Genomic DNA, 24,734 nt, shown 5'->3' on the forward strand with positions numbered 1-24,734 from the left:
ATGTAGAGCTATCAAATATGACTTCACTATAGTTAAAGTTGCGCCAGGAAGAGTTACTGATCATGGATATGCTGCTTTTTACCCTTCCCAGCTTTCTCCAAGGGAGTTGGCTGCGTGTACACATCTGGTGATTTTTTTCCCAGCAGCCAGGACTATATCTGAAATCAAAGTAAGTGGCGGTATTTCATCTGCTTCAGCCGGCATCACTTGAAAAAAGTATGAAATGGTCAAAAAATGAGGTGATGACCGTGTATAATACACAAGACTTACTAGAATCCAGCTCTGGTATCTTCCTGCTGCCTCAGATTCTAGAATGAGAATGGAAAAGCAAAGCTCATACCAAGATGGCTGATGGGCATGATTTGGATTCACTTACAGTGAGCAGATAGAACACGTTGCTGTGGAAACCCATTTTACATAAGCATCTTCCTGGCTTATACTGAATGAAGCCTAAATTCAAAAAGAAAATGCCTCAGATTTCCTCAAATGGTTGGGTTTTCATTTTCTTTGTTTTATTTTGCTAGTATTTACTTAAGAATCGTATGTGTTTTCTCTAGTGAGTGAATTTATTTTTAATTAAAGAGTTCTATCCAAAGGGTCAGGAGACCTAGCTACAGGTCACCATTCAGGACTTTTTTCCCCTTAAATAGAAGGTAGCAGGAGAAAGCTGTGTTATTAGAGAAAGAATTCAGGGGCATGGCCTCCTGGGGAATATTGGAAGCCGAGCTGGGTGGGGACAGATTGCTTCTTTCTGTTCTTCTTTCTGTTCTGTTCTTCTCAGGCCTGTCCCTGTGTTCCTAGCTAACTTTGAGGACCTTGATGATTGTCACTGCAAACATAGCAGAGAAGCCCTCTACACTATCCCCTACAGAACTTTCAGTTGGCAAATGAGATGGTTTGCAGACTGACCATTTTCTTGTAGGGTGAGCATCCTTATCCTGATTCTGGACGTTTCCTACGTGGCATCTCTATTTGGGGACCATACATCTTGGTTTGCCCAGAACAGTCCTGGTTTATCTTTATCTCCCTATAATTATTAAAATTTCCCAGTTTCATTTTCAAAAGTGTCCTGGTTGGATGATAACTTATATGACCACTCTAAGACTCTAGGAAACTTAAAGTATTTTCCCCCCCGGTAAAAGCCAATGGAGTTGTTTGAGTGGTTTGTGCTGGTGCATACCAGTCTTTATCCTGGTAACTAGCTAACTCTGTCTCTACCTTCTGCTGTGGAGGATTAATCTATCCCTCACTCTAGCATTCCAAAGGTTCTGATTGCCCCACCTTTTCTTGTCTTCACATTTCTTACCTTCCTCAGTAACGAGATTTATTGAAACTTGGATCAGCCTAGGTATGTTGTGCAAGTGAAGACTCTGGACTGTATTCACCTCTTTCACCTCTAGCCAAGAGACACTGGGAATGAAATTTTCTGCTTTACTAAAATGAAGGAGCCTTATTCTTTACCAGGCCAAATGCATTTCTCAGTGGGCAGATGATATTGACGCAGTTATTGTGTGGTTTTATGCCTCAAAACCTTTATTTGTAAATCTGAAAGAAGACTAATAGCTTTAAAGTATTTTGAGAATCTCAAAGCGCAGAAGATTATAAATAACAAAAGATATTTTTTTCTCATCTAAAATGGCAGCACAAGATACTGCGGTTACTTACTTAATAGATAGTGTGTGATCCCTGGGCCATTTGCAGCTGATGGGTTTTTTCCAGTGCTCTATTTATAGAGCTAGATCAGAAATATCACTTCCGTTAGATTTTAACCTACAGACCATTGTCGATTTTAGAGGCCTGAGGAAGTAGAGTGCAACACTGAATACAGCTGGTTCACAGGTTCAGTTAGTGAACCACAAGCCCCCAAGGAAATTAATTTTGCTGGAGGATAGGTGTCTGAGCCAGTCGCAATCTCTTTTATATGATACTTTGCCCTGTGGCCTCACAAAGCTTGTAGGTCATCTTGAATCCTTATTCTAGAAATAGCCTATCCTAGGCAGTCTTCCTCCCTCTTTTGTATCCCATTCATCCTCTTCAACATTGGTTGCTGAAATTCTGGCTTTCTGCGTCAGATAGAACAAGAGCAGATGATCCATTAACAGAGGGAATTTAGGCTACTCTGGGAAACTTAGGAAAAGCAGATTTAAATATGTCGCTACTTCATCTTTTTCTTGGGGCTTACCGAGATTCTCTGTCACTTCCCCAGTACAAATGAGTGACCCAACAAAAAACATATGCTAAAGCTCAGCAACTTCCATGGGCCTGGTTTTAAACAGGAGAAACTGAATTTAATGAATAATGATCCCCTTCTAATCCCTAGTCTCTCACTCAGTCTCCCATCTTTAAGCTTTGTTATTATGAAGTTGTGTTTGCTGGGGCTTGGCCACTGGCCAACACATGTTTACCCATCATAAGGTTTTAGTAGGTAGGATAGACTAAGAAAATCTCTAGTCTGGAGAGAAGTCTGCTCTTAGGAAAAGGACCACATGTCTGTACTCTCTTGAGGCTTCAATAGATGCTGGGTGGGGCACTGCCATTCAAAGACAGCATGTGGAATAGAGCATTCTCAAACCTCCTGGAAAAAGTGAGGTCTGGAATGAGGGACTAATTTCTTGTCATCAAAATACCATAGATTCAAAGTTCTTAGTACAGACAGGAACTTTTGAGATTATTTTGAACAACCCCTTCTTGTCATGGATGAGGAAACTGAGATTCAGAGAGGTGAAGTGACTGGTCATTACCAAGGCCCACTCGGATGTTCTTTGTTAAATCATTCTCCTTCTCCCATCTGGTCTCACCAAAAGCCCACAGCTAAGTCAGAAATAGAGCTCCAGGGGCCTTCCCCCTAGCGAGCAGCTGACTATATGCTATCATGCACTATATAGAACATGCTTCAGGACGTGAGGACAAGAGATAAGAAGAGAATGTCAATTCCGTTGGTAACATACCATCTCCTTCCCTGAACTTAGTTCAGTCCTGAAAACATTTTTAGGTATTTTTTTCTTTCTTTTAAAAAAATTTCCTCTTTCTAGTCTCCGTAAGTTGCCTTTCATCTAAAGGAACAGGAGGGACCAAATGTCCAGAATGTCTAGCCCTCTCAGGCCATGAACTTTTCCTTCCCCTCTGTTCCTATTCTGGGAGTCACTGCTTTGTTTACACTTTTATTTTTTTAACATGGAAAAGTCTATTCTTTTAAAGTTGACCCTTTTGCTACAGGGCAGACACTTTTATGTTATGTACTAGATTCAGTTTGACCTCCCAGAAATGCTTAACACAGGAGTCATAAATTGAAATGTTTTCAGAGAAGGAGCTTCCTCATTGAAGTTCCCCAACAGGCCCCTTGTAAATACTGACACGGGTTGGTACCAGAGGCCCTTTACCTTTTTGGAAGTCAAGGCTACATAGCAACCTGATTATCCTCCTCCAGTCTGATTGCACCAGGACTACACCCTGTGTACAGAGCAGAGAGAGAGCCCCTTGCCTTGTGAGAAATCTGTCTTCATAACCAACTCCCACTCCAGAGGAGTGGGGAACTGGATCCAAAAGATACTAGTCATGAAAGATATTCCAGAATCCAAATCCTGTTGTTTTAACCACTTTGTTGCTGAGCTTCACTGGCTTGCCTCATTATTAGCAGATTAAAAAAAAAAGTAAAAGAGGATGATTAAATTTCTTTTCCCCCTAGAATTTCTTCTTCAGTGTTGATCATCATTGTTCCTGTCATTTATACTTATCAAGTATCTTTATCTAAGGATCACCAAGAACCTCTGGTTGCCTGGAGGCAAGAATTATTATTCACAATTTTACAGATGGGTAAGCAATCACAGAAAGAGAACATGCTTTGACTTACCTAAAAGTGTCTCTGAGAGAGTGGAGAACAAATGTTCCCATAGTATTTTTAGAGAGACCTGACTTCAGTGTAAATAAATTAGATTTTCTCTATGTAGCTTACCCAGATGCTTCTACAGGCTCAATCCTGTGACAGTGAAAAATCTCCAATAATTAAAATATTTTCAAAACCCAGTTCACCTATTTGATTTTTTTATTTGTATCAAAATCAACCAAATTCCAGTAGAATGAAGTCATTCTGCCTTGGCACTTTTAAATGTCACAGTCCTCAAAAAGACGAGAGGGGAGAGAGCACCCCAATTTTTAGAACTTCTGCTTAAAATGAGCATTAGAGAAGATTCACTTTACTTATCTATTTCCTGACCAATTAGGTCATTGGGCAGGAAATCACCTTTTCTGAAAAGCCAGTAAGCAAATTCCTTCTACCTTAAATTTCCCATAAACAGTTTTAATGATCATTTATGCCAGCCCTTGCATAGGAATGCTTGAAAGTTGGAAGACATGAGACCACTGAGTTTTCTAGTTGAAAATAGACAGCTTCCCCACTTCCCCTTCTCCCAGTTCTTGCTCAAGTGGTCCCACCACCTATAACCACTCTTCGGTTGTTTTCCCATATTTGAGGCCCTATTAAGTGAAATAACTTTCTAATCCTGACCAGATTTTTAAGCCTCTAAGCAGGAAGGGTCAGTTTTAGGCCACCTGATTTGCATGAATCCAGGTGCTGGGCCACTTGAGCGAGGTTAAATAACTTGCCGAGCCAGAGCATGCATGTCTTTCTGGAAACCCCTTGCCCTGGGTTATCACTGTACATCAGAACAGAGGAAGCCAAATGTGGAGCCTGAGTAACAGCAGAGTGCAGATGAGATAAGATAAGATGCTCACAACACACCTCTGTCAGTGTCTTCCCAGAGATGGGCCTTCGGCTCCTCAGGCCCTTCAGACAGACCCGCTGGGATGGCAGAGTAGCAGGCTATTTGACATGATGAGCCTGGAGAAGGCTAATTAGAGTTGTGGTTAAGATTCAGTTGGCCTGGTTTCGAACATTGGCTCTGTCATTAAGCAGCCATGTGACCTTGGGAGAGTTACTTAATCTCTCATAGCTTCAGTCTGTCAATAGGGATGATACTATTACCTACCTCATAGGGTAGTGTGGGGATCAGAAAAGATGTGACTAAGATATGAAGCTCAAACAAGACGTAAGCCCTCCCTCTGTAAAGGGCTTATCTAGGGCCTAGCCTACAGTACTTCAAAAATATTGTCTTTTGTTATCATTAACTTTTAAGGCCCTGCTGTTATTGCTCTTGTAGGTGGCTTAATGTTTGTAGGCACTCCTGAAAACGTATCTCCTCAAGCTTGTTCACTCAGGGTTTCCATTTTCCATGGTCATTTGCACTCATGGCCCTTAGTTGGGACCTGAGCTTAGCTGTCCAGGAAACAGCCAGTGTATGGGTACTTTCTTATACTATTGTCATTGGTTTAGGGACGTGGAGCTCTTTAAATAGTCACTATTGGCCAAATGTGGCTCTGAGCTCTGAAAACATCTTCTAGACCTGGGAAGCTCTTATAGTTTTATTACCAAGAAAACTTTTTGAGTGCTTAGCTAATTAGCAACTCCTAATTATTCACACACAGATTTTCCTTGGTGGACTTTAAAGCTCAGCCTCACTTCCTCCCGTCACTTAGCAGGCATCTAGGCAGCAAGCTTGTATAATTTGCTTGAAAAATGTAAACCTATTAATTTTAGCTTAAGCAAAATAGAATTAAGAATGTAAATCTGCTGCTAAAACAAGTATATGACATGGTTCGAAGTTTAGAAGAATAACTTATTAACTATTTATTTAACCAGTGTTTATTAAGCATCTTCTGTATCTCGGACCTTGGGTTAAGTGACTCAGGCATACCAGCATAAATCAGACATGGGTTTGGCCCTCTTAAAATATATATTGGAGGTAATAAGAAAAGCACACAAGTAATTTGCCACAGGATAGACAAATGACAGTAACATGACAGAGTGAAAGTAGTATGGACGTTTAGAGGAGGAAGACGTTATTTCTGTGATGATCAGGGAGGGGGCAAGTAGGAAATGGTATTGAGGACAACATGTGGACATAGAGGCATTCCAGGTGTGGAGGGGACATGGGGCAGTAGTGATTAAATTGGAGCAAAATCTACATGAAGCAGGATGGAAGGGAGAGGTGTGTAAAGGCAGGTTGGGCACAGGCTAGAAGAGCCTTGAATGCCAATCTTAGGGATTTAGAACTCTGTGAAGGCACTTGGGAGCCGTTGAAAGTTTTTGAGTATGCTGATCATAAGTGGCAGGATAACATGCTTAGATGTGTGCTCCGGGAAGTTAATCAGGCAGTAGAAGAGAAGATGGGCTTTTGTAGGGAGACACTGTGATAGCAGCATGGAGATCAGTTAGAAGACTTTAGCACTCATCCCCAGGTGAAAGCTAATGTGGGTCTGATGGAAGGTTGAGGTAGGAGGAATGGAGGGTAGGGAATGGATGGAGGTGAAATTTTACAGTTAAATCAATAAGACTTCACAGTTTATTGGAAGTGAGGAGCATGGGAGAAGGAGAAATTTAAAAATGGAACTGACATTTCAAACCAGATTAACTGGAAGACCAAAGAAAGAGATAAAGAAAGAGTAAGTTTATGTGGAAAGATATGAGCTTGATTTGAAGGGATTGAATTTGTGGTGCTAAAATTCATTATGGTCGGGCCTGCAGTTCTTGTGGTTGAAAATGGAGGACAGGTGCTGAGGCAGGTCAGAGGTTGAGGCAAAGGCTTGGAAATCATCCACATGGGGGTGTCATCCTTGTCAACAGTGAGGCCATGCCATATGGAGCAGACATTGCAAGCTTGTTGAGAATGAGTTCATCTGGCTCATAAGCATGTTTATTTGTGTGTTTTAAAAAATTTAAAAATTAAGCCAACACTTTAAAATCACGTTCTTAACATGTTGATTTCTGGGTTCTCTTTTAAAAATCAAAAGATGTGGCTAATTATGAGTTTGTATTGCCACATGACAGCAACAGCTGGAGCGGGACAGGGGCTGTCCCCTTGAGACTGTGGATAAATTTTCTAATTCTCCTCAGTCTCCACAACTCCCTATCATCTCCTAACACTTAAGATTAAATACAAAAAGTAGATTAATGGTTGCCCATGGCTGGGAGGCAGGAAAGAGAGGCTGGAGGCTTATGGCTAAGGGAGATGGGGTTTCTTTTTGGGGTGATGAAATGTTCTAAAGTTGATTGTGGTGATGGTTGAACAACTCTGTGGAAATGGTAAAAGCCATTGAACTGTACACTTTCAATGGGTGAATAGGTGAATTATCTCAATAAAGCTGCTTTTTAAAAATGCAAAAAAAGAAAAAGAAAAATCAGTAGCTATTGCCCTTGCAATGTCAGTTGTTTTATAGCAGAAAATATTTCTCTGTTCATGTGCCTCTTTCAAAAAGGGGAATATAAGGGAGGCTGGCCCCGTGGTGCAGCGGTTAAGTTCGCGCACTCCCGCTTCAGCGGCCCGGGGTTTTGCAGGTTCGAATCCTGGGCACAGACCTACACACCACTTATCAAGCCATGCTGTGGTGGCGTCCCATATAAAGGAGAGGAATATGGGCACAAATTTAGCCCAGGACCAATCTTCCTCAGCAGAAAGAGGAAGATTGGCAACGGATATTAGCTCAGGGCTAATCTTCCTTAAAAAAAAAAGGGGAAAATGAAAGACAGGATTACATATTTCAAGCAAAATGGAAGAGAGTGGTCGTAAAGAATTTCAACGTGTTAAAATGTAAACTGGCCTCTTCATTAATGTACATTACCTTCCTAGACACTGGAGTCATTTGGGTGTGAGACAGGAAAACTTGGGTCATGGCCAGCTCCCTGAGGTCCACCACAACTAAGAAGATAGGGAGAAGAGAAGCAGAGAAGGGAAAGGATCAATCAACGTGATACAAGGGGAAGCAGAAGAGGCCAGTATATTGGAGGCCAAAGGAGAGGGAAGCCTTATCAACTGCTGACAGAAGGTCAAGGAGGATGGGGACAGAGAAGTCAGGAGGTTACCGGAGATCATCCGGTGAGGGAGCTTAGAGGGATATAGGTGCAGATGGTGAAGTGCCCAGAAGGCATTGTTCAGGAGTTAGTATTTTATCCTCAGGCACAGAAAACTGCCAAAGGATTTTAAGGGAGTGATGTGATCAGATCAGTACACTGTAGATTATTTGTTTTCACATTAATTTGTGTTATGTTTTGAACTGTGTGCATAATGAACGAAAGTCTCCCTGAGTTTTATTCTTTTCTATGCCAAATTCTCCTTCAGTCTGAATTCTCAGGCTTGTTGAGGCCCCAGCTGTTGATTTCTGTCTAATTCATTCCTGCACCTGCTTAACCAGAGAACATAGATGGTTGGTGTTATCTCTCCCGGGGTTCTCAGCCTCAGCACTGTTATATTTTGGGCTGGATAACTCTTTGTTGTGGGGGCCTGTCCTTTGCATTACAGGATGTTGAGAAGCATCACTGGCTTCTACCCTCTAAATGCCAGTGCACTCCCACTTCAACATTGCCAACAAAATCACTTCCAGCCTAGAACCACTGAACCACATTCATCTGTTGTAGTGTTTGGGCCCAGGAGCTTAAGGCCATGCAAAGTTGGTAGACCACCCTGAAAGATGTCTGGCCCAGAAAAAGAGGACCAATTCCTACTCCATACTGAGGGGTGAAAATCAGATGATGCAGTGAGAAGGTAATGATGAGAAACTCAAGGCCTCATTTTGTTTTAGCCAATTCAATAGACTTCAACCTCTCTGTACTTAGTCTCCTCGTTGAAAAGAGATGGCATCTTGAGGATACAAGGCAAACCCACTGTGCCCTCTATGGCTAGGATTCATGCCATGGCCAGGGCCAAAATTGGCACAGGAGTTTGGAGGAGACCTCAGAACATGCTAGATGTGATAGTGAGGGCTGGCTTCTAAGTGGTGGGACTTGCAAGCTTGCCTCTAAGGAGGTGGAAGAGGAGGGGAGCAGGAATGGTTTCCCCCTGGTGATGTCAAGAGGGCTCAATGAAGCTCTGAAGGTGTAAGATAGTAGCTGAAGTGCAACTTGGGTAGACTAGAAGCTCAGATAAAGTTTACTTCAGATCCTCCATCATATAGGAAAGTCTTAGAAAGTAAAAGAATGTTTCTCTTGGGATAAGGATGTCTAATACAAATTGGTATCAAATGGTGAGATCTTCCAGATTCCTCTTCTGGGTGTGTGTATGTGTGCAGGGGTTGGAAGGGCAAAGGAATTTTATATGCATATGCAACCATTTCTATATTGATAAGGAAAATTGAATTAAGACTCTTATCAAGCTAAAAAAGTCTTACAACTCTATTAAACTGAGACTGTTTCATAACTGGCTTTTATTCGATGTAGTAGCATTATGCTTTTCTGCCACGGATATTGAGTGACTTGATTTAGTATGAGCAATGGCTCCAAGCTGCCTTGCAATGCAATCTCTTATTGATAGATAACTCTGTTATCTTTTAGCCCAGTGGTGGTCATTTACACTGAGGCTGAAGGAAACTCATGCTGGGTTTTATTTTTAACCTCATATTCCTTAACCTCTCTCCTTCTTCTCTAATTCATCAAATTTTGTGGTAATAAACTGAGCCCCTGAGTACTCTCTTGAGCAATGAGCAATGACTGGACTTTTGTATAAATGAAACACCATTATAAGAAAGGGCACCCATAATCATGGTTTTGCCGTTTCATTTCAGGCACTTCTGGGTCCAGCTGTGTGACAGCTGCACTAGGAAACACCTGGAGTCACAGTGTGAACACCCGGCTAATTCTCCAGTACCTTGGCTCAGAGAGAAGACAGGTGAGTGCTTTAACAATGTTGTCTGACTGTCAAGGTCAGAGAACAAGATGTCCCTAGCAGTCTGAGTGTTCATCTTCTGAAAGCATTGGCTGCGTTGTCTCTCCTGGGCCAACACAGTCAAGAAGTATGTAAAGAAATCAGAATCCCTGCCTGCCCCAATAGCAGTTATAATAAAGTGGGGAGACCAGTCATACACAGGAAAAAATATGTAAGAATAGACACCAGAGAGTTAGCATGCCTCCTGATATTTGTCAATATCTTGTAGGTGAACCGAGTCCACACCGCTAGGGATCTCAAACTCTCCATCTCTGAAGAGTGAATGATCATTTCACTTAGCTGGTGTTTGTTGAGGACTAGAAAATTTGTGTACAAATTAAATAGTGATAGTGCTTTTTCTTGAGGTTAGTATGCTTTGAAAGCCTTAGGCCAGACAGATCCTAACAAGTGAATAAACTATTCCCCAGACCTAAGGTAAAGTTATGGGTGATGCTAGAGAAACCTCCAAAAGGATGATGATTCTCTCAGAGCTCCCTGTTTATGGTTTATGGTTTCTGTCCTGGCTTCCAGTGAGAATTCTCCCCTTCCATCCAGACAGGTTGCTTTCTACCCCCTTCTTAATCTCCCCTCCCTCTCCAAAGAAAGGGACATCACAGTCTGATGCCTTTGGTAAAATGTTTAATAATTAGGAAATTTATTTTTCGTGATATCTAACCTCAACTTTATCCTGCTGCGTGGACCATGTTCTACCACAACCTCTCCTGCAAGCAGGAGCAAGAAGAAGAGTGTGATTATTCTGACTTGTTGGCTGGGGCAGAATTCAGAACCCAGATTTGCCCATCTTGCTAAACATATAACAAATCCAAACTATAATTAAAGAGGCACAAAATATCATGCTGGTGGTCCTTTCTGGAGGAGGTGCTGGGGAGAAAGTTGTTGCCCTTTACCTACATTAGGTAAATTGGCTCTTTTTCAAGAGTTGGGAATCATCAAAAACAGACATGAGCCTTTGCCTCTTTCAGACATAACTTTCCGAGTGCCGTTGGTTACAGACCAGAAGATTCTTCTTGGTTTGCTTAGGACTGTGTAAATAACATTCCAGCTTGGTGATTGAGTCAGCCATGATCTGAGAAGATGGAGCTGCTTGTTTTCATTTAGGGGAACATTCTTGAGTTTTCAGGCCCTGGCGTGCTCATTACCTCAGTGATGCCTTTTCCCTGATGATTCAAGTATCCTGGGTTCTGAATCCATGACTTCTCTTTTCAGTGGAACTCATCCAAAAATATTCCTATAGAACCTAATGACCTTTGGCTTGTACCCTAGGTTGTAAATTATGTTAAATAAACCCTGTTTGCAGCCATCAGGGATATCATTAAGGATAGTCAAGCACTACTACCTAACCTCTAATTTGAGGAAGCAAAATTCCTTGTGAATCCATTCATTTTCATGGACCCTTAACCCCACTCCTTGAAACTTGTAGTTTATCTCTGTTTTAGATTTTAGATGGCACACACTGATTTTATGATTCAGTCTGCTATATATAGTATCATGGATTTCAGGCTTCCGGATCCTAATTTTACTAATCCAAGTTAGCATTTATTAGTAAACAAAGAAGTTAGAGCCACATTTTTTTCCTTTTATTTTAAGAAATTAACCGGTCATTTCCATTTTGTCAGTGTCAACAGGAACTAGCTGGTAGGACAAATGCTATTATTTTGTGTCTCTTTGGTGACAGGAGGATTTTGGTGACTGTTGGTTCTTGGCTCATAAGGTCAAATGCAGGCCGCTGGTCACGAGAAGAACCAGGAGCAAAGCGTGGATGGATCAGTGACAGTTTATCAACTCATATCCTATTAGACGAGTCAGTAGTGTTATCTTAATCTACAAAGGACAACTTGCTATTATCATTAATAATCAATCAAGAGCAGAGTTAAGTGCCTTTGAATTATGTTTTCAATCAGTAATTAGAAATTAAAGTAAAGTATGACCAGTGTTAAAATGGCCAACCCAGGCAAAAGAACTTACATTTAACTAATCAATGGAAACATGCATGCCTTTTGGGACCAGTTGTTAAATTTGTGGCCTAATAACTATGATAAAGTTTGATATAGAAAACATGTTTCTATCTGATACCTTATCTTGCCTTAGCAGAGGGTGCACTTCGTGATTCTTTGAGCCTTTCCTGTGGTCTCACTCCATGACAAAGTAGAGAAGCCAGATGAAGATAAACCTTTTCTGGGATATGTGCACAAGACAATACTTTAAAGCTAGTCTTTAAGGTAATTGCTCTGAATAATACTTCCTTATAACACTACTTAGTAGGAGAACATGCCTGAATCATTCTAGGGTAGGCAGACCTATGAAACACCAGCCACTAGGAGAGCATGTACCAGGTATAGCTGCTTCTTTTTTTCCCCACTGCACAAGCAGAGGCCACTACACCAAGGGATCAAGGTTATGGAATGAGGATTACATTTTATCCCGTTTCTATGACATTAAACTCTACACCAGGGCTTTTGAATACGAGTCTTTTGAATACTTAGTCTGAGATCACAGGGCTGGAAGGGTGTCAGGTCAAGCTGAGCAGATCTGCGAGCCGATTAACCCAAGAGCTGAATTGTATAGTTCAAGGGAAGGAGTCCTCCCTGGCTGATTATTTTCTTTACACCCTGGAAACTTTGTGAAATTATATAACCAAGAAAGAAATCTCCTTATCAGGGCACAATCCAAGTTAATTCTCTTGTTTATTCTGCTTCAGTGTTTGCAAAAACCCTCTTAAGAAGCTGGGAAACATTTTCTTTTGGACTAATTTAGCTTTTTTTCCATTTGACTTTTATTTATTCTTTTCCTACTCTGCTTCAATCCTACCCCACCCTTTTTGCAACATTTTTATTCTTACCAAAGACATGTCCTTAGAGTACAATTAAGATGGCCTCTACTAGTTTTTTGTTTGTTTTTTGTTAATAATCAAAAATATGTTTTGGTCCACCATATGCATGGTGTGGGGGTGCAAAGAAGTAGAAGACACAGTCCTACTTTCAAGGTTCTTCTGATCTAGTGTGGGCGATGATATATATATATACACTCATGAATAACCAAACTGCAGTGCAGAGTTAAAGAGCAAACTGCTACTGAGGTCCTGTCACAAGGCAGTGTTTGATTTGTTACCTAATAAGTGCTTAAAACAGTAACTGTGAATCCAAAGGAAGGTAAACTCATCAGAGGCACGTTAGTCTTTTCAGGAGGAGGTGAGACTCGAGTATCACTTTAAACCAGTGTTTCTCAAGTCTGGCTGCACTTGAGACGCATCACAAGAGCATTCACAAAATACCAACATCCCAACCAATTGAATCAAAATCTCTGCCGGTGGGGCCGGGCATCAGTGTTTATTTTATTTGTAAAGCTCCCGCAAGTGATTCTACTGTACAGCCAAGGTTGCAAACCTCTTCCTTAAATAGATAAAATTAGGTTATTAAGAAAGAAAAGGGGAGATGTTGGGGTGAGGGAGAGCAGCAAAAGGAGAAATACAGGAGGGCAAGTCACACGTTCAGGAGACACAGGTTGGGTTTTGCCTTGTAACAAGCAGAGGGTTTGTGCACTCACTCATTTACAAACCTTTATTTAATCACCTCTTCTCTGCTAGTTACTGTGTAAGATGCTAGAGATCCAAAATATGAGTAAGTTCATACCTGTCATTGTTCACAATCTACCTGAGGAAACAGATAAATATATAAACAGTACGTGCTGTTCGAGCATCATGAGTTAAGTGAGTGCAGAGGCAATGGAGGATCCTCCTGCAAAGGAAGGTTCTGTGGCGATTAATGAGGCAGCAGCATGCAGAATGGATTGGCTGAGGCCTTCCTCTGCTAAGCTCTCCCAGTAACCAGGTGCATTGTAATGAGGGACTGGAAAAGCTAGAGTGAGGGTGGTTATACTCGAAAGAATGATGAAAAAACTTGATGAATTATTCATACTGTTTCTGACCAAATCCTCATGTCTGTTCCTACAAACCACATATGGGATTATATAAATTTTTAAGTGCCCTGGAAGGAGTAATGAAGTAAATTAATCCCAACTAAGCTTCACACTCCCTTGATGAAATAAATATTATGACTCTCTTATTTCAACAAATTGGAAAGAGGTGACTTTTTCATATAGGCGGTTTATTTAAATAGACTTTATAATAATATTTTCATCTTCTATTTAGAAGGCACTCTGAAGTTACAGAACACTTGAGGAAAGAGCCTAAAGAACCCAGCAAATTGTTAACAGTGCCAGTAATATTCCTCAAGCTCCTGATCCTTACGTAGGCTTTTCTTAAAGTCTCAGGTTGTTTTGCATTTTGGAAGTATTCAGTGTTTCCTTTCTGGTGATATCATTCTTCTTTCAGGGTCCATTTTGTATTTTAAAAGACTCACACACCATCACTGTGAAGGCTTCTGACCCCTCAGCCTTAATCAGCCCATCTTCCCTCAGTCTTGCCCACCTAGCACTTGTCTCTATTCTTGCACAAGTGAGACCTGAATTATGAGCCCCCGAGGGCTGTCACTGAATCTTACCTGTGTACCCTCAGAGGCAAGGACAGTGCCTGACACTTACACATTCAATACATTTATTTTGAAAGAGAGAAAGAAAGAAACAAATTCCTTGTATTTATACATGAACCCAGTCTTGAAGAAGAAGGTCATACTGCTTATCTAGAATCACTCTTCCCCATATGGGTTGAGTTTTGCAGTTTAATAGTTCCTTTAACGTATTGGTAATTGTCAGTTAAAAAGATTAGCGTCAAACCTTGACAATTACAAGCAGATATTTCTATAGAAATACTATAAGAATACTGAATATAGAAATATCTTTTTGCAGAACCAGCCTGCTGGGGGCTATGGGAGAGTGGAAGCCAGGCTTCCCTTGAACTCCTAGTTGGAATTCCTTTGTGTAAGCAAGCCAGAGCCCTAAACACAGACCCGGGGAGTGAGGGAGGGATTCTGCATCTGCTTTCAGGGAACAGGCAGCATGGGGACTTCTGCTGAGGGGAAGGGTAAGAAATCTTTGTTGCCGTCTTCCACAAGTCTTAAGTTCTCCTCTCCGTGGTTGGAAAGGTTCAATGGAAGACTGAATAGCTGAAGAGATGATTTTTCTCCCAATAAGCTGATTCTCCCAATAAGTAGATTTGGGGCAAGAAAGTCAGGCATATATCTACATTCACCCAAAGAAAGACACTGGAGGTCATGTTTCACCTGATGTAAGTGGTAGTTTTATGTCTTCCTCCTCCAAGATTCCTCCAAAGAGGAATTCAGGCTTAGTTGCCCTCACTCAAAAATGAACTCTCTCCCTTTGTAAAATGGTTCCAGGTCATCGTGTTTGTTCTCTGGTTTTCTACCCCAGCTCCTCTGCTGTTTTTAGACAAGGAGACTTTTTTTTTGTGACTGGATCCAGCCAGAGGAGAAGTTTGGCTGTGCTGCAGGGGTGGGAGAAATTTCTTTTCAAGCATAAATATCTGCAGAAATAGGAAAGGGAACATAGAATCCCAGCCAAGTACACTGCCTTGGGTATAAATGTTCCCTCCCTTTTCAGAGCTGCTCAAGTGTGAAATCTAAGCCCCAGCTCACACTCCTCCACCAGAAATGCTCTAACAGGTATTGAGTAGATTAGGAAAATGTGCAAAAGGGGAACCCAGAATGGTGGCTTTTAAAAGGATCCTTTTTCTCGGGTCACCAGGCAAATGTATTAAAATCTGAGGAAACCCTACCTGAAAGTATGCAGTAACAGCAAATGAATACAGTGAGCTGAGATTCATGGAGCTAGAGAGGGCTCCATCTGAGAAAGGACAACACAGATACCCAAGTGAACACCTCCTGTTTCTATCTCCACATTAGAGACAAGAATATCAGTATCTTCCCCACCACCTACCAAAAAAAAACAAACTCCATGGGACTCTCTCTGAAAAAAAATCAATACTTCTGAATGGGCTCAAGTGAAGAAAACTTTCCCTTAAAGAGGTTCCATTGGAAACTGCCAGTTAAAAAAATCATCAGTTTTTTATCAGTAATCAGTACAGTTGCTCCCTGCCTCTGATGGGGGTTTCCCTTTCTGGTGCTTTGATTGTGACAGACCACGTACCTTTGCTGAGGGGGAGAGTCAGTTTTTCCTAGGAGATTTTGAGCCACAAGGGGTCAATAAAAGTTCAAATCAAAATCAAAACAAGGGTAGGGGAAGCACCATGGAGTTCTAAATGTCATTTTTTATCAAGAAGACTTGTAAAATTAAGTGTTACCACCATTTCAAAAAGGAAAGGTACTTTAACACCAAAAAGTAGAAAAGATATATTTGTGAATAAAGAATACTACTGTAAATTGAATATTTGTTTTCATGGAAGACAGTACATGTCCTCATTTCTCTCTTTGAGGAGCATGATCTCTGACCATCAGGGCTGAATGATTGGTCGGCCACAGAGTGTTTAGGTGACTTCCGCTTTAATGAGCTACTCATCTCACCAGATTTTATCACCTCTCTCATTCTCCTCCAGCTCTGACTAGTTTTATTTTTACACACAGTCTGATACCAAATCCCCTTATGCGGTGACCCTCCCAGCTCTAACTTGCTAAGTGAACCGGCGCAAATATGTGAATGAGAGATTTCTAGAGAAATCTCAGCTGTTGCAGGAAGTAGAAGAGACACAGGGCTTTGGAACCAAACTGAAGACCTTGTTGTCAGGCAAGGGAAGAAAAGTGTTTTCAGTTGGGAAACAACACAGGAAACAGCTACGAGATCTCTTGGACAAGGCGGTGACCTGAGAGTCAAGGACGCTGAAATTTATTTGGCTCATTTGAGAATGAAGGTTGGACAGGATGTTGTATTTTAGCCTTGGTTGGTTAGCTGTGACTGAGAAGAAAATAGGGCAATATCTCTGGTTAGGAAAAGCAAAGGGGAGAGAAGGGTTAAATAGCTACATAAACTGTGAACTGATTTACAAATGAACCAGCATTTTCACTGGAACAAAAGCATTTAGAATGTGACCATGTCCCATCTGAGATGCCTTCTAGACATCATCTTATCCAGTGATTCTCACCTACAGTGAGCCTATGAATCACAGGTGTTAGCAATGAAGATTCCCAGGCCCCACTCCCAGTGACCATTCAGCGAGGGCAAGCACTTCCGGGGATTCTCACAGGGGTGGTCCTCAGACCCTTTTCTAGCCCCTTCATTTTACAGACAGGGGTAAGCAATTGAGGTTAAGTGACTTATTCAGGGTCACACAACCAGTAAGTAGCAGAAATGCAACTGGAATTAAATTCTCCCAATTCCTAATCTGTTGCTGTTTTCACTTTACTGTGCTGACTTTAGCAGGAACACTCTGGGCAAAAGAGTCCCCTAGCCCAAATTACTGGGTTTGCAGGCTATGTGATATTTATATCCTCTGGGACTTTCAGTGGTTCATAAAAATGTTCTACAGAACTCTACAGAAAAATATTTTTAAAAGGCACCATCCTACCCTACATTGCTCTGAGTTACCAAATAAAAGTCATCATTTTAAATTCTTGGGCCCAAACGTGAATAAGTGGCGTTTTCCAAGTTGAACTTCACAATGAGCACAAACTTCCCAGCCAAATGACTTTTCTTATAGACAACATCCTGCAAATAGGGCTGACTTCTCTGCCTCTCTCCTGCAAATGGTCATTTGTGCCCACAGAGGGTCACCCTTAAATCTTGAGCTTCCCGTCACCTATCTTCATAGGCTAAAAGTGTGCCGTGGTTTGGGAAACCTGGCGTTTTCTTGTCTTCTCAGCTTGGGAGAAGCTTTGTGATTATCATATTTTGAGTCTTTGCATCTTTATTTTGAAAACTCAGAGTGGAATAGAGGAAAGGAGGTAGGAGGCAGCCTGGGTGGAAACCCATTTCCTGCAATCCAAAGGTCCCATAGTTTGGTAGTGAAGAGCATCCTTGCTTAGTTCTAGTGCTCCGGGCAACACTAATGTAAAGCCCTCTTTATTGTCTGGGGATGGAAGTGGGTTGGCCTCCATTGAGTACCTATGGTTGCAGGCATCACATTTGATCTTTTTACTTGCATTATTTCTGTTAACCCCACAAGAACACTTCAGCGTAGATCTTATCATCTTCCTTCTTGCAAATAGAGAAACTGAGCTAAGAGGATAAATAACTTGTTAGTATCAAGATTTGAAACCAAGTTTGTATAACTTCAGAGCCTAAGTTCTTTTTGCTATACCATGTTCTCTGAGATGTAGACATTTTTTTAAAATTTAGGAATAAAATGAGGTGCTGGAAAATGAAGCCTTGACTTAGTGATGATTCTTTTGGCTTGCAACGAATGGTCCTTATTATCTTTCTCTCTGATTTTTCCCCAAGTATGACTGGGTCTAGAATGTCATTTAGCTTATCTCTAAAGCTTACTGAATACATATTAGAACAGTACCTCCCACGCTGGGGCAGGGACATTAGGAAGGAGATGATGAGCTGCTTCTTACTTTTTTCTATTGCTCTTGCCATTATTTGGTTTAGAAATACTCCTGGCATGTGACTGTGATTCAGAAATGCTCCTTGCCCTGTCTGTGTGTGTGATTTGAAAAACACAGCTTGTCACACATGTGGCTGAAGCAGATCCAGCTTGGAGAATTCATCGTCTGGTTGCTGTTGCCTGGGGAGTATGTCTGCCAAGGTGGTGCATGGCCTGAACCTGTGGCCTCTGCTTCTCTCCAGGGGTTCACTGTGGCTGAGAGGGTCACAACACCGTACACTGCTGGTTTGCATTTCAACTTGATTGGAGAGTAGGTGGGGTCGGGCTTCGGGCCCTGCTAAAACCTCAGTAGCTCATGAAACTAGGTGTAGGGGGATGGGAAGCAGACAAGGGATTTACGTGGTGGAGGTGTGAGGGAAAAAGAATCAAATATATCTCTAGCATTCAGTTTGAATTTATATAAGTCTGATTATATTACCATAACATTTTATGATATGCTAAACATTATCTAATACATGATTGGTTGTCAACTGCAATATAAATCATTGAGCTTTCCTGATTGCTGCTGCTCTAAGTAATTTGGAATTTTCTGTTCCCATAGAGTTGACATACTCACTCCTTCCTTCCCTCAACCTTCCTCTTACCCTCTTGCCCCTCTCTCCACACTCCCTCCACCCCCCTGCCCCAACCTCAGTAACCTTCCCTGGATTTTTAAATCAGTCAGTGGCTCCTGGCAACTGCCTTAGAGTTCAAATGTTTGAAGCAGAGATTTTTCCAAAGAGGGTCTCTTTCTGCAAGTTTCCCTTCTTGGCTTGGCAGAGCTTAAGAGTTCTGGCATCTAGGACAAAGAGCATGTGTGCAAGAGTCTTGGGCCCTTGTTTCATTGTTACCACAGGGACTATGATTTTGAGAACACCTTTAGAGAGCCAAGCTACAGTGGCTGCACTCCACTGCCTACCTTCCGAATCCTCCACTCAGAATTGGCAATGAGAGATTGAGCTGGGATTATGATCCATGACTCCAAGTAACAAAATTCTCTGAGTGTCACGCCTCCAGAAAGAGCCACATCATTATAAACCTTAAAAAGTTAGGCACCTGGTATATCTGGGTGGGATTGAGAACAAGTCACCCAAAGCCCCCACAGCCCTGGCTTTCTGATTGCTTTACTCTGTCAACCCAACCATTTACTGAGAGTTTTCCTTTGTGCCAGTCACTCTGCTAAGTGCTTTGTGGGCATTTTCTTCTTCAAGCCTCACAACTACCCTATGAGATAGTTATTACTAGGTATACTTCATAGAGGAGTACACTGACGTTTATAGAGCTTTAAAAAATTGCTCTGAATCACATGGCTTCTAAGGGTTCCCCCCAACCCATACACAAACATACACTCCCTCCCCTACATCCCTGAGTTCTTAACCATTATCCTATACTGAGTCCCATGTTAATGTAAGATTATTCATGCCTGCTGCTTGGAATTAATTACAGAAAATTTCTCCATTCAACCACTGTGGTGTGGCCACCTTCAGTGGTTATTTTAGGTGGAATGCTCCCCTTAAAGAGTAGAATGAGTCGTTGCCCTGAGAGAGCTTTTTCTATTTCTGTTAAATAATCATCAGTTGTTTCCTATAACAATGCGGCTCTGTGTGGCAACAGAACACTCTTGAGGAAGAATGAGCTCCATGGGACATGATCCTCTGAATCTTACCATCCAGTCAGGGGAAGTCCTGGCCATTCCTCTCTCAACTTCCAAGTTCTGGCCTTTCCAGCCAGCATCTTTTCCATGTTCTGGGTTTGGCTTCAATATTCTGCTTTTTATTGTCAACGCAGAAAGAGAGAGTCTCTGTGGAGTCTTGCCCATGGTGGGGACAGACCTGTGCCCACCTGTCCCTGGTCTCCTCCAATGAGAACCTGCAGGACCCAAGAGGTACAGTGATGCACCCAGAGGAGATGTCCCTTCCCTCATGGATGATATAGAATGACATATAAACGATACTATCCCTTTACTCTTTCCTTGTAAAGTCACTTTCCCCAAATAGTAATCAATTTCATGGTTTACTTTTAAATCCTTTCTGAGTTGTCTATTCTTCTCTGAAAGTATTATCCCAGCACCCTAATGAAGATTCAGTCAATGCTACTGGAATGGAAACCTCTGGCAGTTCTATACTCTCTTACATGTGCCTCCTTAAGACACAGAGCTTCAGCAGATCCCATGTGGCCTCTAACCTTTCAATGGCAGCACTGATTCCAAGCTCTTCTCTCTTATTTGTAGCTAGTTATACAGTTCTCTCCAGACACACTGTCCTGTACGGGCCATGTGTTGGAATGTTAGGCTCTTCTTTGTGACCATCTCCACTTCCTACTTGTGACTCCATTCCGACACTAGCTTTGCCTTTTTTACTTCCCCCCTCTTCTCATTAAGACCTTGCTCCAAGATCCTTGTGTCTGGCTCTGCTGAGAGTCTGTCAGCATTTGATCTCATTGACTCGAGAAGGCCAGTCCTTCTCAGGAACCAGCCTATAATCTCAGTTTAAATTAAACAGGAGGCATTTCTACCAAAGGCTTCATTTGTCACTAGGACCCCTGTGCATCGGGGGTCTCATTATGTGTTGTGGTTGTCCAAAGGCCAAGTATTTTCAAAGAAAACCCACTGAGACAAGTTAGCTGAGTGACTGCCATAATATCTGTGAAGTCTTGGTCGTGTTTTTGATCTCCTAAAAATCGAATATTTTTCCTCAATTAAGAAAAGGTATACATTACAGCTTAAAATCTTTAGCAATAAATCTTCTAGAGACAGTAGTTGTAATAACAGTCTTTTGTGTGTGCTCTAACCATAGACATGGATCCTCTTATAACTGTTCTATTTTTATCTAGACTAGACCATTAAGTATTCTTTGTGTTGGACACTCCCTTTTCCTTCCCTCCTTCCCTACTCTTTTTCTTCCTTCAAATCTTTTCTGGGTAGATAAGTGTGCCAGACACTGGGAATATGAAGTCAAATAAAGCCCAGTTTCCTGCCTTGAAGAACCACAGTAGCAGAGGGCGAACACCTAGTAGAGGGAGACAGATATGTAAATACATACAAGAAGTTATTGAGGGAACTGCAGCAGAGTACACGATGAACATCAATATTGGGGTGGTCTGAACTCTCAGCAGGGAAGGCAAGGTCAGGGAAGGATTCAGAGGAGAGTAAAATGTTTGAGATAAGACTTGAAAGGTGTATCAGTGTTTGCCAGGTAGATGGGGAAGGAGGCTGAGGAAGCTATATGAACAAAGGCTCCGAGGCGGGAACTGCAAATAGTCCTTCTTTAGTGCTCCTGGGGAGGGTAGGTGGGTGTCTGTACGATGGATGGGGGTAGGGGGAACATGGGACCTGTAGTTCAAGATAAAGCAAGGAAAAGCAGGACAAACCAGACTTGATCCTGGAGGCTCTCAGAAACCCCACTGAGAGACTCCCAGCAGGGCTGTGAGGTCAGATTTGTACTTTACAAAGCCCTCTCTGGCAGGAGTTTGCCATACAGGTTTGGAGGGATTTGAAATAGGATGCAGAGAGATAAAGGCTTTCACGGAAGCTGTGGCCATTGAGATGGAGAAGAGGGAAGCACTATGAAATGGTAAGGAGGCAGGATCAACAGCATTTAAGCACAGAGAGAGAGGATCTAGAAGGAGGTTGGAAGGAGGGCTTGTTTCTGATGTAAGTGAGTAGATGAGGTTATCGCTCACTGCATGGACTAGTACAGTAGGACAACAGGCCTCGGACAGAGACGAGCTGGTCCTGCTCGGGACATGCATAGTTCCCTGCTTATGTGACAGTGTCGCTGCTTCCACTCTTCCGCCTAGACCTCATGGCTGTCATCAGGATTTAGCTTGGAGATCAGAAGGGATTTCTTATAATTGTGCAGAATCTTGAGACAGAATTTTCTTTTCCCTGGGGCCGGCCCCATGGCCTAGTGGTTAAGTTTGGTGTGCTCTGCTCCGGTGGCCCGGATTCCCGAGTTTGGATCCTGGGCGTTGTCCTACACCACTGATCAGCCATGCTGTGGTGGCGACCCACATACGAAATAGAGGAAGATTGGCAGAGATATTAGCTCAGGGCTAATCTTCCTCAAGCGAAAAAAAAAAAAACAGGAAGATTGGCAACAGATTTCAGCTCAGGGTGAATCTTCCTCAGCAAAAAAAAAAAAAAAAAAAAAAATCTCTTCCTCCCAACCCCTCCCATCATTGCTTCCAGCCCATCATTCCCTTCTTCTTTACCCTCGATGCTGTTTCCTTCTTTTTGAACCCTGGCTTCTATAAAGAGACAATTGTCATCAGAATGTATGAGAAACGAAGCTTGGAAACACCTGCTGGGGAAAGGGAAGGTGCAAACTATTTGCATTCAAGGCCTTGAGCTCAGGGAGGAAAGGGCCCTATGGATACCTGGGTCTCGTCTCCAGTGACTTGAAGTCCAGGGGTGTAGACTCAGTAACTAATTTGGAGAACTACCAGTTTAGGCTTCAAGGTTTTCTAAAAGATCCCCACCTACGAATTGGGAATCGGGAATCCCTGCCTTAGTGGGTCATGCCAGTCAATTGCTTCTTTGTGCTCAGATTCACTCCCTGCTTTTCCCCTGCTCTCCTTGGTACCACAGGGAACGGACCTTGCAATCTGCGTTTCCCAGGCTCCCTTTCCCTTGATTCTGCTTAGTTTTGGGCCTGGGAGGGAGGATGAAGGGCAGAAGTATGGGAAAAATCATGTATTTCTGCCTCCCTCTCTCTGCTTCCAGTGGTGTCTCAGGCAGTAACACTAGATCCTCCTCCAGGATCCCTTTGTGGTCCCAGCTCCACAAAGAGCCAGAGTTGGGCAGCTCTAGCCTCTGGGCTCTAGTAACAGCACCTCTTCCTTTGTTCCTCAAGCCATAGGGATGGTGGTGGCTTCTTACTGTTGCTAATCTCTGGGTTGCCTCACTGTCCCCTATTTTCCTTTCAGTTCTTCCAACACATTTGTGACTAGTTCCCTACATTAAATTTTCTCTCTTGAACTACCTGGGGAGAGTCCTGTTTTCTGATGGACCTGGACTCACATGGTCTACGTAAGTTCTCTGGTTGCCATGTGGTTAATATAAGACCCCAAATCTATTCTCCATTGCCCTGTTCCCCAAAGAGTTCCTCTGTCTATCGTGATTCTCCAGCCCTGAGAGTTGGGTTCCTGAGCTGGGCTGTCTTGGAGGGCATCCATTTTGTGCAGTGTATCCTGAATGGCATGAGAAAAGGAGCTCTCTTGGCCCAGTCTCCTTCCTGTGGGATTTTCCAAAACTTTCCAGATGCATCTAAGCTCAGGAAACATTTTAATGGCTGGAAATCATGCCTCGTGGGGGTTGGGGTTTGAAACCAACAGAACCTCTTCTAAAAGAGGTGTGTTGAAATGTTCCAGGGTCTGTACACACACATTCAGGCCCTGCCCCTCCCTTGTTGAAAGCATGGCAGGCTCCCATCCTTTAATGGGTTCACGTTGTAGAGGAGGAGTTGGCATTCTCGGAAAGCACTGATGACATGGAGCAGAAGAGCAGCTCCAAAGGCCAGAATTCTCTCCGGGAGGGAAAGGATGGTTAAGTGGTTAGCAATGTATTTAGATTCTAATCCAGACTTCACCTCAGATTCTATAAAGAGATTTCTATAACTCCCTTCTTTGGCTAATAAGAATGGTTGTAATATTGACCTAAATCATAATAAATCTTTTTTAAGGTCACTGTTACTAACTCAATGAGTTGGAGCATTCTGAGATTCTTGTGAGGATAGGCATCATCCAACTGCAAGAATACATTATTGATTTTCTTCAAACAGGCTGTGGCTTTCACTTTGCTATGTTGCCTACATTTCATAGCAGCTTTCAGAAGGGACTCTGTTGGGGGATGAAGATTACTGTTGTCTTAAAGCATTCATCAAAGAAAAGCAGAAGTGGAGGAGCTGTACCTGTGTGCCTTCTCAGATCCTTCAGCATTGGACCAAGAAATAGAAAGTAATCTTCATTTCTAGTCTGTGGGAGCAAAACCCCAGAAATTGCTAAGAGATTGTTACATGCTCCATCACTACAGAGAACAGCTGAAACTCTATCCTTTGGAGAATGACTCTGAATCCAGTCTCATATTGATTTATTTGGGCTGTGTCTAGCAAGTTCCCAAATTCTTTTAACACAGTAACCGCTAACTAGGATACTTGTGTGGTTATTTGATGACGCACAGAGCTTTATAGACCTTGGGGTCAGGTATATGTTTTATATTAGAAGAGTAGGATTTTAATGAAAAGGAAGCAGGTGGTATGAACCAATGTGAATATAGTTTGTGGTGTCTCTGAAATGTCCAGCATTGTATGACATTGTTACTTTTTCCTTCTGACCAAGTGTCTTCCACTAGCCTACAAGGGAGCTAACGGAATGAATCACAGCCCCGGAAATAATATGGGGGGACTTTTCCATTTGAATGCATCAAAAATCTATGATGATATTTTTTATTCTTTCAGAGATTAAAATTAATTCAGGGATTCTGGCATATAATATACATACATAAGCCCACTGTC

At 42.2% G+C, this 24,734-nt stretch overlaps 1 protein-coding gene across 6 annotated transcripts in view; it reads left to right on the forward strand.

Moving 5' to 3' along the window:
* The window catches only part of RAD51B (RAD51 paralog B), a 648,418-nt gene that overhangs the window by 509,403 nt on the left and 114,281 nt on the right, over positions 1–24,734 (forward strand). For all 6 annotated transcript variants that reach the window (XM_058567173.1, XM_058567174.1, XM_058567172.1 and 3 more), the window contains exon 9: positions 9,610–9,713. In XM_058567173.1, coding sequence (XP_058423156.1) covers positions 9,610–9,713 — 104 coding nt within the window. The remainder of the gene's footprint in view (positions 1–9,609; positions 9,714–24,734) is intronic.

Source organism: Diceros bicornis, chromosome 24 (genome assembly GCF_020826845.1).
Source record: "Diceros bicornis minor isolate mBicDic1 chromosome 24, mDicBic1.mat.cur, whole genome shotgun sequence".
Lineage (NCBI taxonomy): Eukaryota > Metazoa > Chordata > Mammalia > Perissodactyla > Rhinocerotidae > Diceros > Diceros bicornis.